This window comes from Rhinoderma darwinii, chromosome 1, assembly GCF_050947455.1.
Source record: "Rhinoderma darwinii isolate aRhiDar2 chromosome 1, aRhiDar2.hap1, whole genome shotgun sequence".
In the NCBI taxonomy this organism is placed as follows: Eukaryota; Metazoa; Chordata; class Amphibia; order Anura; family Rhinodermatidae; genus Rhinoderma; species Rhinoderma darwinii.
This window is the reverse complement of record NC_134687.1, coordinates 4,642,316-4,660,865: the sequence shown is the minus strand read 5'-3', so window position 1 is coordinate 4,660,865 and position 18,550 is coordinate 4,642,316. Positions and strand designations below refer to the sequence as shown.

Below are 18,550 nucleotides of genomic sequence, written 5' to 3'. Positions count from 1 at the left end.
CTGTATTGTGGGGTCACATATTATACTGGACATCGGCTGTATTGTGGGGTCACATATTATACTGGACATCGGCTGTATTGTGGGGTCACATATTATACTGGACATCGGCTGTATTGTGGGGGTCACATATTATACTGGACATCGGCTGTATTGTGGGGGGGTCACATATTATACTGGACATCGGCTGTATTGTGGGGGGGTCACATATTATACTGGACATCGGCTGTATTGTGGGGGTCACATATTATACTGGACATCGGCTGTATTGTGGGGGGGGTCACATATTATACTGGACATCGGCTGTATTGTGGGGGGGTCACATATTATACTGGACATCGGCTGTATTGTGGGGTCACATATTATACTGGACATCGGCTGTATTGTGGGGGTCACATATTATACTGGACATCGGCTGTATTGTGGGGGGTCACATATTATACTGGACATCGGCTGTATTGTGGGGGTCACATATTATACTGGACATCGGCTGTATTGTGGGGGGGTCACATATTATACTGGACATCGGCTGTATTGTGGGGGTCACATATTATACTGGACATCGGCTGTATTGTGGGGGGGTCACATATACTGGACATCGGCTGTATTGTGGGGTCACATATTATACTGGACATCGGCTGTATTGTGGGGGGGTCACATATTATACTGGACATCGGCTGTATTGTGGGGGTCACATATTATACTGGACATCGGCTGTATTGTGGGGGTCACATATTATACTGGACATCGGCTGTATTGTGGGGGGGTCACATATTATACTGGACATCGGCTGTATTGTGGGGGTCACATATTATACTGTATTTTGGCCCTCATAACAGTGACAGGCACGGTGCTTTCAAAACTGTGGCTGCCACTGTTATGGGAACATTATGCCTGTCACTGCTATGGGGCCACTGTGACCATCACTGTTATGAGGATACTGTGGCCGACACGGTTATGGGGCCACTGTGGCCGTCAATGTTATGGGAGAGATGTGGTTGTCACTGTTATGGGGGCATTACGGCAGTTACTGTTATGGACACACTGACAATCAATGATATGGGGACACTGTGACCGTGAATGTTATGGAGGCAATGTGGCCATCAATATTATGGGGAGCACTGTGGTCGCCGCTGTCATTGGGGCACTGTTGTTGTCACGGTTATGGAAGGATTGCGGATGGCGCGGGTTAATTGGGAATTGTAGTTCGGTCACCCCGGATCCTTCACACTAGGAGTAAATCCTTTTATTGTGAAGAAGATGCGTCGTCCTCCATCGTGAGACGTCAGATTCACCACAAAAATGTTATCAAAACAACAAAAACACCCGAGACGATTACACGACAGAAGGTGGAAAACGTATCACAATGTATCGGGGGCGGAGACTACTGAAACAATGTATCGGGGGCGGAGACTACTGAAACAATGTATCGGGGGCGGAGACTACTGAAACAACGTATCGGGGGCGGAGACTACTGAAACAACGTATCGGGGGCGGAGACTACTGAAACAACGTATCGGGGGCAGAGACTACTGAAACAATGTATCGAGGGGCGGAGACTACTGAAACAATGTATCGAGGGGCGGAGACTACTGAAACAATGTATCGAGGGGCGGAGACTACTGAAACAACGTATCGGGGTGGAGACTACTGAGTCTTAATGGTCCAGTGTCTCCTGGTGAGACTTGTGACCGGGGTCTCTTCCATCTTAGTAAAGTGCTGGGGGGTCTTCTAGCTCTAGAGTTTTCCTACCTGTTTAACCCCTGAAGTCCATAATTTTCCTCCTGCTATAAGTGATGTATATGATGACCTCTGATCTCCATGTCCTGGGTTTACATTGCATTGTAGACGGGTGATTGATCAGCTTTGTGTCCTTCTGGTCTCTAATATTCCTCCTTGTGTTCCTCTGGTCTCTAATATTCCTCCTTGTGTTCCTCTGGTCTCTAATATTCCTCCTTGTGTTCCTGTGGTCTCTAATATTCCTCCTTGTGTTCCTCTTGTCCCTAATATTCCTTCGTGTGTCCTTCTGGTCTCTAATATTCCTTCGTGTGTCCTTCTGGTCTCTAATATTCCTTCGTGTGTCCTTCTGGTCTCTAATATTCCTCCTTGTGTCTCCTCACAGTGGTATCGGTCTGGCCAGAGCTCATTTCGAGAAACAACCGCCCTCAAACCTCAGAAAATCCAACTTCTTCCATTTTGTTCTGGCGTTATATGACCGTCAGGGGCAGCCGGTGGAAATAGAGAGGACGTCGTACATCGACTTTGTAGAAAAAGACAAAGTAAGACATGGAAAGACAAGAGCATGCATAGAAGAGGGGGGCATCAGTAAATATCAAAATGTTGCCCCTACTGGTGCTGGTTCATACCACCACTAGTCAACACCCCTACCATGGGACCAGAGGGAAGGGTGAAAGACATGGGACCAGAGGGAAGGTTGTAAGACATGGGACCAGAGGGAAGGGTGTAAGACATGGGACCGGAGAGAAGGGTGTAAGACATGGGACCGGAGAGAAGGGTGTAAGACATGGGACGGGAGGGAAGGGTGAAAGACATGGGACGGGAGGGAAGGGTGAAAGACATGGGACCGGAGGGAAGGGTGAAAGACATGGGACCGGAGGGAAGGGTGAAAGACATGGGACCGGAGGGAAGGGTGAAAGACATGGGACCGGAGGGAAGGGTGAAAGACATGGGACCGGAGGGAAGGGTGAAAGACATGAGACCAGAGAGAAGGGTGTAAGACATGGGACCGGAGAGAAGGGTGTAAGACATGGGACCGGAGAGAAGGGTGTAAGACATGGGACCGGAGGGAAGGGTGTAAGACATGGGACCGGAGGGAAGGGTGAAAGACATGGGACCGGAGGGAAGGGTGAAAGACATGGGACCGGAGGGAAGGGTGAAAGACATGAGACCAGAGAGAAGGGTGTAAGACATGGGACCAGAGGGAAGGGTGTAAGACATGGGACCAGAGAGAAGGGTGTAAGACATGGGACCGGAGAGAAGGGTGTAAGACATGGGACCGGAGAGAAGGGTGTAAGACATGGGACCGGAGAGAAGGGTGTAAGACATGGGACCGGAGAGAAGGGTGTAAGACATGGGACGGGAGGGAAGGGTGAAAGACATGGGACCGGAGTGAAGGGTGAAAGACATGGGACCGGAGGGAAGGGTGAAAGACATGGGACCGGAGGGAAGGGTGTAAGACATGGGACCGGAGGGAAGGGTGAAAGACATGGGACCGGAGGGAAGGGTGAAAGACATGGGACCGGAGGGAAGGGTGTAAGACATGGGACCAGAGAGAAGGGTGTAAGACATGGGACCAGAGAGAAGAGTGTAAGACATAGGACCAGAGAGAAGGGTGTAAGACATGGGACCAGAGAGAACTCTTATGTCCAAAAGAGTCCAGCCGACATTACAGGACCATGCGTAGGTGGACTATAATAGTAGACATTACAGGACCATGCTTAGGTGGACTATACTAGTAGACATTACAGGACCATGCGTAGGTGGACTATACTAAGACATTACAGGACCATGCGTAGGTGGACTATAATAGTAGACATTACAGGACCATGCGTAGGTGGACTATACTAAGACATTACAGGACCATGCATAGGTGGACTATACTAGTAGACATTACAAGACCATGCATAGGTGGACTATTCTAGTAGACATTACAGGACCATGCATAGGTGGACTATACTAGAAGACATTACAGGACCATGCGTAGGTGGACTATAATAGTAGACATTACAGGACCATGCGTAGGTGGACTATACTACTAGGCATTACAGGACCATGCGTAGATGGACTATACTAGAAGACATTACAGGACCATGTGTAAGTGGACTATAATAGTAGACATTACAGGACCATGCGTAGGTGGACTATACTAGAAGACATTACAGGACCACGCGTAGGTGGACTATACTAGTAGACATTACAGGACCATGTGCAGGTGAATTATACTAGTAGGCATTACAGGACCTTGCGTACATAGGTGTACTATACTAGTAGGCATTAAGGCATTACAGGACCATGCGTATGTGGACTATACTAAGACATTACAGGACCATGTGTAAGTGGACTATACTAGTAGACATTACAGGACCATGCACAGGTGGACTATACTAGTAGACATTACAGGACCATGCATAGGTGGACTATACTAGAAGACATTACAGGACCATGCGTAGGTGGACTATAATAGTAGACATTACAGGACCATGCGTAGGTGGACTATACTAGTAGGCATTACAGGACCATGCGTAGATGGACTATACTAGAAGGCATTACAGGACCACGCGTAGGTGGACTATACTAGTAGACATTACAGGACCATGTGCAGGTGAATTATACTAGTAGGCATTACAGGACCTTGCGTACATAGGTGTACTATACTAGTAGGCATTAAGGCATTACAGGACCATGCGTAGGTGGACTATACTAAGACATTACAGGACCATGTGTAAGTGGACTATACTAGAAGACATTACAGGACCATGCACAGGTGGACTATACTAGTAGACATTACAGGACCATGCATAGGTGGACTATACTAGTAGGCATTACAGGACCATGCGTAGGTGGACTATACTAGAAGACATTACAGGGCCATGCATAGGTGGACTATACTAGTAGTCATTACAGGACCATGTGCAGGTGAATTATACTAGTAGACATTACAGGACCATGCATAGGTGGACTATACTAGTAGACATTACAGGACCATGCATAGGTGGACTATACTAGTAGGCATTACAGGACCATGCGTAGGTGGACTATACTAGTAGACATTACAGGGCCATGCGTAGGTGGACTATACTAGAAGACATTACAGGGCCATGCATAGGTGGACTATACTAGTAGACATTACAGGACCATGCGTATGTGGACTATACCAGTAAATATATCAGGACCATGCATAGGTGGACTATTCTAGTAGACCTTACAGGACCATGCGTAGGTGGACTATACTAGTAGACATTACAGGGCCATGCGTAGGTGAGCTATATTAAAAGACATTACAAGACCATGCGTAGGTGGACTATACTAGTAGACATTACAGGACCATGCCTAGGTGGACTATTCTAGAAGACATTACAGGACAATGCATAGGTGGACTATTCTAGTAGACATTACAGGACCATACGTACATAGGTGGACTATTCTAGTAGACATTACAGGACCATGCGTAGGGGGACTATACTAGTAGACATTACAGGACTATGCATAGGTGGACTAAACTAGAAGACATTACAGGGCAATGCATAGGTGGACTATACTAGTAGACATTACAGGACCATGCGTACATAGGTGGACTATTCTAGTAGACATTACAGGACCATGCATAGGTGGACTATACTAGTAGGTATTACAGGGAGAGAGGCTGTGGCCTGACAACCTTGTTCCCTGCCACTTCCGGTTGTCAAGGACCGCCGCTGAGAGGTCTGGAGGGTAGAAGGGTTTAGTGTAGTGATTTCAGGTATGTCCTGTGTAGGTACCACGGAGAGGCCCTTATATCTGGCTTATCTACATAAACTATCCCAAGGTGGAGCTGCAATGTACATGAAAGCCGATCAAACGCATGGATTCACGGTTACCTATAGCAAGTACCAGGTCTTGGCTCTTAAAGATCTCCGAAGCTTCGTTGTTATATTCAGCTGTTCTGTATTCACACCTTCATCGGGCCGCACCAAGTCCAACTAACAGTTTCTATTTTACAGGAACAAAGCGGCGAAAAAACTAACAATGGAATCCACTACAGACTACAGCTTCTCTACAGTAATGGTAAGAATGACACTGCCGGCCTCTAGGCATGAATAATCAATACTGACCATCACCACACTGCCGACTCCCAGGCATGATTAGTCAATACTGACCATCACCACACTGCCGGCTCCCAGGCATGAATAATCAATACTGACCATCACCACACTGCCGACTCCCAGGCATGAATAATCAATACTGACCATCACCACACTGCCGACTCCCAGGCATGAATAATCACTACTGACCATCACCACACTGCCGACTCCCAGGCATGATTAGTCAATACTGACCATCACCACACTGCCGGCTCCCAGGCATGAATAATCAATACTGACCATCACCACACTGCCGACTCCCAGGCATGATTAATCAATACTGACCAACACCACACTGCCGACTCCCAGGCATGAATAATCAATACTGACCATCACCACACTGCCGACTCCCAGGCATGAATAATCACTACTGACCAACACCACACTGCCGACTCCCAGGCATGAATAATCAATACTGACCAACACCACACTGCCGGCTCCCAGGCATGAATAATCAATACTGACCAACACCACACTGCCGGCTCCCAGGCATGATTAAGCAATACTGACCATCATCACGCTGCCGGCTCCCAGGCATGATTAATCAATACTGACCATCACCACACTGCCGGGTCCTAGGCATGAATAATCAATACTGACCATCACCACACTGCCGGCTCCCAGGCATGATTAATCAATACTGACCATCACCACACTGCCGACTCCCAGGCATGAATAATCAATACTGACCAACACCACACTGCCGGCTCCCAGGCCTGATTAATCAATACTGACCATCACCACACTGCCGGCTCCCAGGCATGAATAATCAATACTGACCATCACCACACTGCCGGCTCCTAGGCATGAATAATCAATACTGACCATCACCACACTGCCGGCTCCTAGGCATGAATAATCAATACTGACCATCACCACACTGCCGACTCCCAGGCATGAATAATCAATACTGACCATCACCACACTGCCGGCTCCCAGGCATGAATAATCAATACTGACCATCACCACACTGCCGGCCCTAGGCATGAATAATCAATACTGACCATCACCACACTGCCGGCTCCCAGGCATGAATAATCAATACTGACCATCACCACACTGCCGGCTCCCAGACATGATTAATCAATACTGACCATCACCACACTGCCGGCTCCCAGGCATGATTAATCAATACTGACCATCACCACACTGCCGGCTCCCAGGCATGATTAATCAATACTGACCATCACCACACTGCCGGCTCCCAGGCATGATTAATCAATACTGACCATCACCACACTGCCGGCTCCCAGGCATGAATAATCAATACTGACCATCACCACTCAACCGGCTCCCAGGCATGATTAATCAATACTGACCATCACCACACTGCCAGCTCCCAGGCATGATTAATCAATACCGACCATCATCACACTGCCGGCTCCCAGGCATGATTAATCAATACCGACCATCACCACACTGCCGGCCCCTAGGCATGAATAATCAATACTGACCATCACCACACTGCCGGCTCCTAGGCATGAATAATCAATACTGACCATCACCACACTGCCGGCTCCCAGGCATGATTAATCAATACTGACCATCACCACACTGCCGTCTCCCAGGCATGATTAATCAATACTGACCATCACCACACTGCCGGCTCCCAGGCATGATTAATACTGACCATCACCACACTGCCGGCTCCTAGGCATGAATAATCAATACTGGCCATCACCACTCAACCGGCTCCCAGGCATGATTAATCAATACTGACCATCACCACACTGCCGGCTCCCAGGCATGATTAATCAATACTGACCATCACCACACTGCCGCCTCCCAGGCATGAATAATCAATACTGACCATCACCACACTGCCGGCCCCTAGGCATGAATAATCAATACTGACCATCACCACACTGCCGGCTCCCAGGCATGAATAATCAATACTGACCATCACCACCCTGCCGCCTCCCAGGCATGAATAATCAATACTGACCATCACCACACTGCCGGCTCCCAGGCATGAATAATCAATACTGATCATCACCACCCTGCCGGCCCCTAGGCATGAATAATCAATACTGACCATCACCACACTGCCGGCTCCCAGGCATGAATAATCAATACTGACCATCACCACACTGCCAGCCCCTAGGCATGAATAATCAATACTGACCATCACCACCCTGCCGCCTCCCAGGCATGATTAATCAATACTGACCATCACCACACTGCCGGCTCCCAGGCATGATCAATCAATACTGACCATCACCACACTGCCGGCTCCCAGGCATGATTAATCAATACTGACCATCACCACACTGCAGGCTCCCAGGCATGAATAATCAATACTGACCATCACCACTCAACCGGCTCCCAGGCATGATTAATCAATACTGACCATCACCACACTGCCGACTCCCAGGCATGAATAATCAATACTGACCATCACCACCCTGCCGGCTCCCAGGCATGAATAATCAATACTGACCATCACCACACTGCCGGCTCCCAGGCATGAATAATCACTACTGACCATCACCACACTGCCGGCTCCCAGGCATGAATAATCAATACTGACCATCACCACACTGCCGGCCCTAGGCATGAATAATCAATACTGACCATCACCACCCTGCCGGCTCCCAGGCATGATTAATCAATACTGACCATCACCACCCTGCCGCCTCCCAGGCATGAATAATCACTACTGACCAACACCACACTGCCGGCCCTAGGCATGAATAATCAATACTGACCATCACCACACTGCCGGCTCCCAGGCATGATTAATCAATACTGACCATCACCACACTGCCGGCTCCCAGGCATGAATTATCAATACTGACCAACACCACACTGCCTGCTCCCAGGCATGAATAATCAATACTGACCATCACCACACTGCCGGCTCCCAGGCATGAATAATCAATACTGACCATCACCACACTGCCTGCTCCCAGGCATGAATAATCAATACTTACCATCACCACACTGCCGGCTCCCAGGCATGAATAATCAATACTGACCATCACCACACTGCCGACTCCCAGGCATGAATAATCACTACTGACCAACACCACACTGCCGGCCCTAGGCATGAATAATCAATACTGACCATCACCACACTGCCTGCTCCCAGGCATGAATAATCAATACTGACCATCACCACACTGCCGGCTCCCAGGCATGATTAATCAATACTGACCATCACCACACTGCCGGCCCCTAGGCATGAATAATCAATACTGACCATCTCCACACTGCCGGCCCCTAGGCATGAATAATCAATACTGACCATCTCCACACTGCCGGCCCCTAGGCATGAATAATCAATACTGACCAACACTACACTGCCTGCTCCCAGGCATGAATAATCAATACTGACCATCACCACTCAGCCGGCTCCCAGGCATGAATAATCACTACTGACCAACACCACACTGCCGGCCCTAGGCATGAATAATCAATACTGACCATCACCACACTGCCGGCTCCTAGGCATGAATAATCAATACTGACCATCACCACACTGCCGATTCCTAGGCATGAATAATCAATACTGACCATCACCACACTGCCGGCCCCTAGGCATGAATAATCAATACTGACCATCACCACACTGCCGGCCCCTAGGCATGAATAATCAATACTGACCATCACCACACTGCCGGTCCCTAGGCATGAATAATCAATACTGACCATCACCACACTGCCGGCCCCTAGGCATGAATAATCAATACTGACCATCACCACACTGCCTGCTCCCAGGCATGAATAATCAATACTGACCATCACCACACTGCCGGCCCCTAGGCATGAATAATCAATACTGACCATCACCACACTGCCGGCCCCTAGACATGAATAATCAATACTGACCATCACCACACTGCCGGCTCCCAGGCATGGATAATCAATACTGACCATCACCACACTGCCGATTCCTAGGCATGAATAATCAATACTGACCATCACCACACTGCCGGCTCCCAGGCATGGATAATCAATACTGACCATCACGACACTGCCGGCTCCCAGGCATGAATAATCAATACTGACCATCACCACTCAGCCGGCTCCCAGGCATGAATAATCAATACTGACCAACACCACACTGCCGCCTCCCAGGCATGATTAATCAATACTGACCATCACCACACTGCCGGCTCCCAGGCATGAATAATCAATACTGACCAACACCACACTGCCGCCTCCCAGGCATGATTAATCAATACTGACCATCACCACACTGCCGGCCCCTAGGCATGAATAATCAATACTGACCATCACCACACTGCCGGCTCCCAGGCATTAATAATCAATACTGACCAACACCACACTGCCGGCCCTAGGCATGAATAATCAATACTGACCATCACCACACTGCCGGCTCCTAGGCATGAATAATCAATACTGACCATCACCACACTGCCGATTCCTAGGCATGAATAATCAATACTGACCATCACCACACTGCCGGCCCCTAGGCATGAATAATCAATACTGACCATCACCACACTGCCGGCCCCTAGGCATGAATAATCAATACTGACCATCACCACACTGCCGGTCCCTAGGCATGAATAATCAATACTGACCATCACCACACTGCCGGCCCCTAGGCATGAATAATCAATACTGACCATCACCACACTGCCTGCTCCCAGGCATGAATAATCAATACTGACCATCACCACACTGCCGGCCCCTAGGCATGAATAATCAATACTGACCATCACCACACTGCCGGCCCCTAGACATGAATAATCAATACTGACCATCACCACACTGCCGGCTCCCAGGCATGGATAATCAATACTGACCATCACCACACTGCCGATTCCTAGGCATGAATAATCAATACTGACCATCACCACACTGCCGGCTCCCAGGCATGGATAATCAATACTGACCATCACGACACTGCCGGCTCCCAGGCATGAATAATCAATACTGACCATCACCACTCAGCCGGCTCCCAGGCATGAATAATCAATACTGACCAACACCACACTGCCGCCTCCCAGGCATGATTAATCAATACTGACCATCACCACACTGCCGGCTCCCAGGCATGAATAATCAATACTGACCAACACCACACTGCCGCCTCCCAGGCATGATTAATCAATACTGACCATCACCACACTGCCGGCCCCTAGGCATGAATAATCAATACTGACCATCACCACACTGCCGGCTCCCAGGCATGAATAATCAATACTGACCATCACCACACTGCCGACTCCCAGGCATGATTAAGCAATACTGACCATCACCACACTGCCTGCTCCCAGGTATGAATAATCAATACTGACCATCACCACACTGCCGGCTCCCAGGTATGAATAATCAATACTGACCATCACCACACTGCCGGCTCCTAGGCATGAATAATCAATACTGACCAACACCACACTGCCGGCTCCCAGGTATGAATAATCAATACTGACCATCACCACGCTGCCGGCTCCTAGGCATGATTAATCAATACTGACCATCACCACGCTGCCGGCTCCCAGGCATGATTAATCAATACTGACCAACACCACACTGCCGGCTCCCAGGCATGATTAATCAATATTGATCATCATCACACTGCCAGCTCCCAGGCATGATTAATCAATACTGACCATCACCACACTGCCGCCTCCCAGGCATGAATAATCAATACTGACCAACACCACACTGCCGGCTCCCAGGTTAATCAATAGTCACAGTTTCCTGATTGCTGACACTAAGGAATGGTTGATCAATAATTGTTGATCCTTGATTGTCTTCACCAAGACATGGTTAATTGTCACTTCCTAACCCCCAGTGTATGTTCACACAGCTTATTTGGTAAAAACAGCGCGTAAAAAAATGCCCCGTAAAAAAGAAGTGAATGTCACTTCTTGAGCCGTTTTTGGAGCCGTTTTTCATTGGGTCAAGAGAAAAACAGCTCCAAAAACGGCCGTAAAAAACGCATCAAAATACGCTCGAGGCTTAAAAAACGGCTGAAAATTAGAGTGTTTTCCCCTGAAAAGCTCCGTATTTTACAGCCGTTTTTTTGTTAAGCGTGTGAACATACCCCCAGACTGCACACTCCCAGGCATAATAAATCAATACTTGCTGATCCCTGATTGCCCACATTAAGGCATAGTAAATCAATATTTGCTGATCCCTGATTGCCCACACTAAGGCATAGTAAATCAATATTTGCTGATCCCTGATTGCCCACACTAAGGCATAGTAAATCAATACTTGCTGATCCCTGATTGCCCACACTAAGGCATAGTAAATCAATACTTGCTGATCCCTGATTGCCCACACTAAGGCATAATAAATCAATACTTGCTGATCCCTGATTGCCCACACTAAGGCATAATAAATCAATACTTGCTGATCCCTGATTGCCCACACTAAGGCATAATAAATCAATACTTGCTGATCCCTGATTGCCCACACTAAGGCATAGTAAATCAATACTTCTCATCTCGGATTGCCCTCAACTTGGTATTTGGTTCAATTCTTGTTAACACCAGAAAGTTGTTAATATCGTTAATTAATATTTGTCCGGCTCCCAGGCATGATTAATAAATACTCACCAATATTCAGTGACCCCAAAGTTTTACATGTGGTCTCTCCATCTGGTCCCCAATGTATGTAATATGTCAGGAATATTGATGTCTACACTCTCATTTGTCTTGTATCCCCCAGGTCTCCGGACAGAACAAGATCTATATGTTCGACTTATCGACTCCATGTCCAAACAGGTAAATCCTCACCTGCCTTCATTGTGAGGCTTCAGAAGGAATTTCATCCTATTAGTTTTCCTGATCACACACATCAAGACCCCGGATCACTTACATATGTTTATATTTAAGGTACAATCCACCACAAATACACATATCCCCGTATAATGGTAGTTTATGTTTTTCAGCTCTCCATTTTATGCTCTGTATCAGCAATTAGATGTTATCACCGGTTTCCTATTCATAAAAAATAACGAAAGAAAAGTAGTCACAGCCCCACCCCTTTTTATACCAATACTGTCTCCTCATCTCCTTATAAAATGACCACCTTATGATCATTTTTCTCTATTCCTGCTTCTCTTCCCTTCTTGTGACATCATTTTTTTCCCTGCTCCACCCACAATATGTTTATATAGCTTTTGTCAAAGCTTACCGCCAATTATAAAGAAAGAACAAAATTACGCTTAGTAAAAGCTAAAGAAATTGTCACCACAAGGTTAAATGATGTCATCAGAGGGTTAAATGAGGTTAACAAAGAGTAAGATGATGTCATCAAAGTGTCAGAAAATATCTTCAGAGGTAATCAGAGTTTTAGATGAGACTAACAATGAGTTGGATGAGGTAATCAGAGTGTTAAATGATGTCGTCAGAGTGGTAGATTAGGTCAGCAGAGTGGTTGATGATATCACCAGAGTGGTAAATGAGGTCACTGTAGTGGTAGATGTCACTAGAGTGGTAGATGAGGTCACCGGAGTGGTAGATGAGGTCACCGGAGTGGTAGATGAGGTCACCAGAGAGGTAGATGAGGTCACTAGAGTGGTAGATGTCACCAGTGTGGAAAGTGAAGGTCACCGGAGTGGTAGATGCGAATATTGTAGTGTTAGATTAGGTGACCAGAGCATTAGATGAGGTTGTTAGATGAGGTGATCAGAGTGGTAGATGAGGTGATCAGAGTGGTAGATGAGGTCATCAGAGCATTATATGATGTCACCAGAGCATTAGATGAGGTCATCAGACTGGTATATTAGGTCCTCAGAGTTTAACATGAGGTCATCAGAGGGTTAGATGAGATTAACAGACTGGTAGATGAGGTCATCTGAGCATTAGATGATGTCACCAGAGTGGTAGATGATGTCAGCAGAGTGGTAGTGATGTCACCAGAGTGATAGATGATGTCACCAGAGTGGTAGATGATGTCACCAGAGTGGTAGATGAGGTCACCGGAGTGGAAAGTGAAGGTCACCGGAGTGGTAGATGAGGTCACCGGAGCACTAGATGTGAATATTGTAGTGTTAGATTAGGTGACCAGAGCATTAGATGAGGTCATCAGAGTGGTAGATGAGGTCGTCAGAGCATTATATGATGAAACCAGAGCATTAGATGAGGTCATCAGACTGGTATATTAGGTCCTCAGAGTTTAACTTAAGGTCATCAGAAGGTTAGATGAGATTAACAGACTGGTAGATTAGGTCATCTGAGCATTAGATGATATCACCAGAGTGATAGATTATGTCACCAGAGTGGTAGATGATGTCACCAGAGTGATAGATGATGTCACCAGAGTGGTAGATGAGGTCACCGGAGTGGTAGATGTAATCAGAGTGGAAAGTGAAGGTCACCGGAATGGTAGATGTGAATATTGTAGTGTTAGATTAGGTGACCAGAGCATTAGATGAGGTTGTTAGATGAGGTCATCAGAGTGGTAGATGAGGTCATCAGAGCATTATATGATGTCACCAGAGCATTAGATGAGGTCATCAGACTGGTATATTAGGTCCTCAGAGTTTAATTTAAGGTCATCAGAGGGTTAGATGAGATTAACAGACTGGTAGATTAGGTAATCTGAGCATTAGATGATGTCACCAGAGTGGTAGATGATGTCAGCAGAGTGGTAGATGATGTCACCAGAGTGGTAGATGATGTCACCAGAGTGGTAGATGAGGTCACCAGAGTGGTAGATGTCATCAGAGTGGAAAGTGAAGGTCACCGGAGTGGTAGATGCGAATATTGTAGTGTTAGATTAGGTGACCAGAGCATTAGATGAGGTTGTTAGATGAGGTCATCAGAGCATTATATGATGTCACCAGAGTGGTAGATGTGATTATTGTAGTGTTGGATTAGGCATTGGTGTGTTAGGTCATCAGAATGACAGTTGTGTCTGTGTGTTATATAACGTATGATCGGGGTTAACTCTGTAACTACCATATTTTCTCTCTGCTGTAGATTTTCCGTAACCAATTCTGCTCCGGAGTTCTTGCGATTCTGAGAATTTTTGGGGGATCTGAATGTTGTATAACCTTGATATCTCTTGTTTCCAGGCGATCATCTACGAGGGACAGGACAAGAACCCGGAGATGTGTCGTGTTCTCCTGACTCATGAGATTATGTGCAGGTGGGTAAGATTTGGTGGTGAGTAGTGACTTTACTGTATGATCATGCACTGTAAACCTGATATTTCCAGAAGCCTCATAACCCCCTTGTTCCGTTACGTTTCACGTCTTGCTAACGGGTCAGGGTCTGGTCTATTTATCACGTTGGTTGATGACCTCATATTCCCAGCTCAGGTTCTCTGATCTCAGGAGTATAGATAAACCACAGTCTGGTTCAAAGGGTGACTGAATGCAGCTTTAGATGTGACTGGAGTAGAATATCTCATCATTTACAAATTGACTGTTATCTTTAGCTGTGAAATGTTTGAGCTGCTCTTTCACGTTCCCCGGATGATCATATATTTTACTTGTGTTTCTCCTATAAATCTGGAAGTTGTGCTGTTAATACATCTCCTTAGAGGTTTGTGGTCGGCTAGCGCGGCGCTCCTCATTAATGTTGGGTGGAGTCCCCTCAATCTCCAATGCTGAACAATGCAGAAGGAATTCTTATTCTCCAGTGTCCAAAATTTTGGGGGGAGTACAAACGTCTTGATCTTTTCAGAGATGGGGGTGAAGGGCAGCGGTTTTTCTTTTTTATTTCTATAGGATATAGAGATTATATTAATGACGATGACAGTGTTACGTGGAGGATATGTAGAAGACTGATCTGGTAGAGGATGGGTAGGTGTATGATATGCCGGGTAGACGATGGGTGGAGGGAGACGTAGATTATGTTGATGCCTCTAACTCTGCAGTACAAGTGTGAGTACATTATAGTGGAGTGGTGGGTCCAGTATAGAATCTCATGGAGAATGGAAAGAACTCGTAGAGTCCAATATAGAGAGCTTCACTTATACTGTGGATTGCCATGGATGATAAGGAGTGACATAACTCAATACATGGTAGAGAGTCACCCAGGAGGATGAGTAGGGAGGTGATCTTCAGAAAGCGCAATATTGATGGTGCATGAGTGTATGTATGGTGTATGTATGGAGGTGCCTGTATGTATGGAGGGTGCATGTATGGAGGGTGCATGTATGGAGGGTGCATGTATGGAGAGTATATGTATGGAGGGTGCATGTATAGAGGGTGCATGTATGGAGAGTATATGTATGGAGGGTGCATGTATAGAGGGTGCATGTATGGAGAGTATATGTATGGAGGGTGCATGTATGGAGGGTGCATGTATGGAGGGTGCATGTATGGAGAGTATATGTATGGAGGGTGCATGTATGGAGGGTGCATGTATGGAGAGTATATGTATGGAGGGTGCATGTATGGAGGGTGCATGTATGGAGAGTATATGTATGGAGGGTGCATGTATGGAGGGTGCATGTATGGAGGGTGCATGTATGGAGAGTATATGTATGGAGGGTGCATGTATAGAGGGTGCATGTATGGAGAGTATATGTATGGAGGGTGCATGTATGGAGGGTGCATGTATGGAGGGTGCATGTATGGAGAGTATATGTATGGAGGGTGCATGTATGGAGGGTGCATGTATGGAGAGTATATGTATGGAGGGTGCATGTATGGAGGGTGCATGTATGGAGAGTATATGTATGGAGGGTGCATGTATGGAGGGTGCATGTATGGAGGGTGCATGTATGGAGAGTATATGTATGGAGGGTGCATGTATAGAGGGTGCATGTATGGAGAGTATATGTATGGAGGGTGCATGTATGGAGGGTGCATGTATGGAGGGTGCATGTATGGAGAGTATATGTATGGAGGGTGCATGTATGGAGGGTGCATGTATAGAGGGTGCATGTATGGAGAGTGTATGTATGGAGGTACATGTATGTATGTTGGTATATGTATGGTGGGTGGGTGTATGTATGGTGGGTGTATGTATGGAGGCTGTTTGTATTGTGGGTGGGTGTATGTATGGAGGTTTATGTATGTATGTTGGTGTATGTATGGAGGGTGTTTGTATTGTGGGTGGGTGTATTTATGGTGGGTGTATGTATGGAGGCTGTTTGTATTGTGGGTGGGTGTATGTATGGAGGTTTATGTATGTATGTTGGTGCATGTATGGAGGGTGTATGTATGGAGAGTGCATGTATGGAGGGTGTATGTATGGAGGGTGTATGTATGGAGGGTTCATGTATGGCGGTGCCTGTATGTATGGAGGGTGCATGTATGGAGGGTGCATGTATTGAGGGTATATGTATGGAGAGTGCATGTATGCATTGTGGGTGTATGTATGGAGAGTGCATGTTTGTATTGTGGGTGTATGTATGCCGGGTGTATGTATAGTGGGTGTATGTATGGAGGTACATGTATGTATGTTGGTATATGTATGGTGGGTGGGTGTATGTATGGTGGGTGTATGTATGGAGGCTGTTTGTATTGTGGGTGGGTGTATGTATGGAGGTTTATGTATGTATGTTGGTGTATGTATGGTGGGTGTATGGTTGGTGGGTGTATGTATGGTGGGTGTATGTATGGTTGGTGGGTGTATGTATGGAGGGTGTTTGTATTGTGGGTGGTTGTATGGGGGTACATGTGTGTATGGGGGTACATGTATGTATGGAGGTACATGTATGTATGTTGGTATATGTATGGTGGGTGGGTGTATGTATGGTGGGTGTATGTATGGAGGCTGTTTGTATTGTGGGTGGGTGTATGTATGGAGGTTTATGTATGTATGTTGGTGTATGTATGGAGGGTGTTTGTATTGTGGGTGTGTGTATGGTGGGTGTATGTATGGTGGGTGTATGGTTGGTGGGTGTATGTATGGTGGGTGTTTGTATTGTGGGTGGTTGTATGGGGGTACATGTGTGTATGGGGGTACATGTGTGTATGGTGGTACATGTGTGTATGGGGGTACATGTATGTATGGGGGTACATGTATGTATGTATGTATGTTGGTGTATGTATGGAGAGTGCATGTTTGTATTGTGGGTGTATGTATAGTGGGTGCATGTATAGTGGGTGTATGTATGTTGGTATATGTATGGTGGGTGTATGTATGGAGGCTGTTTGTATTGTGGGTGGGTGTATGGGGGTACATGTATGTATGGGGGTACATGTGTGTATGGGGGTACATGTGTGTATGGGGGTACATGTATGTATGGGGGTATGTGTGTGTATGGGGGTACATGTGTATGGGGGTACATGTATGTATGGGGGTACATGTGTGTATGGGGGTACATGCCTGTATGGGGGTACATGTGTGTATGGGGGTACATGTGTGTATGGGGGTACGTGTATGTATGGGGGTACGTGTGTGTATGGGGGTACGTGTATGTATGGGGGTACGTGTGTGTATGGGGGTACGTGTGTGTATGGGGGTACATGTATGTATGGGGGTACATGCCTGTATGGGGGTACATGTGTGTATGGGGGTACATGTGTGTATGGGGGTACATGCCTGTATGGGGGTACGTGTGTGTATGGGGGTACATGTGTGTATGGGGGTACATGTATGTATGGGGGTACATGTATGTATGGGGGTACATGCGTGTATGGGGGTACATGTGTGTATGGGCGTACATGCGTGTATGGGGGTACATGTGTGTATGGGCGTACATGCGTGTATGGGGGTACATGTGTGTATGGGGGTACATGTATGTATGGGGGTACATGCCTGTATGGGGGTACGTGTGTGTATGGGGGTACATGTGTGTATGGG

The 18,550-nt window shown here is 46.9% G+C and overlaps 1 protein-coding gene across 3 annotated transcripts in view; it reads left to right on the top strand.

Moving 5' to 3' along the window:
• The window catches only part of LOC142748409 (transcription factor COE3-like), a 124,871-nt gene that overhangs the window by 53,022 nt on the left and 53,299 nt on the right, over positions 1-18,550 (top strand). For all 3 annotated transcript variants that reach the window (XM_075855516.1, XM_075855509.1, XM_075855522.1), the window contains exons 2-5: positions 2,120-2,276; positions 5,718-5,781; positions 12,510-12,565; positions 14,863-14,936. In XM_075855516.1, the coding sequence (XP_075711631.1) occupies positions 2,120-2,276; positions 5,718-5,781; positions 12,510-12,565; positions 14,863-14,936 (351 nt within the window). The remainder of the gene's footprint in view (positions 1-2,119; positions 2,277-5,717; positions 5,782-12,509; positions 12,566-14,862; positions 14,937-18,550) is intronic.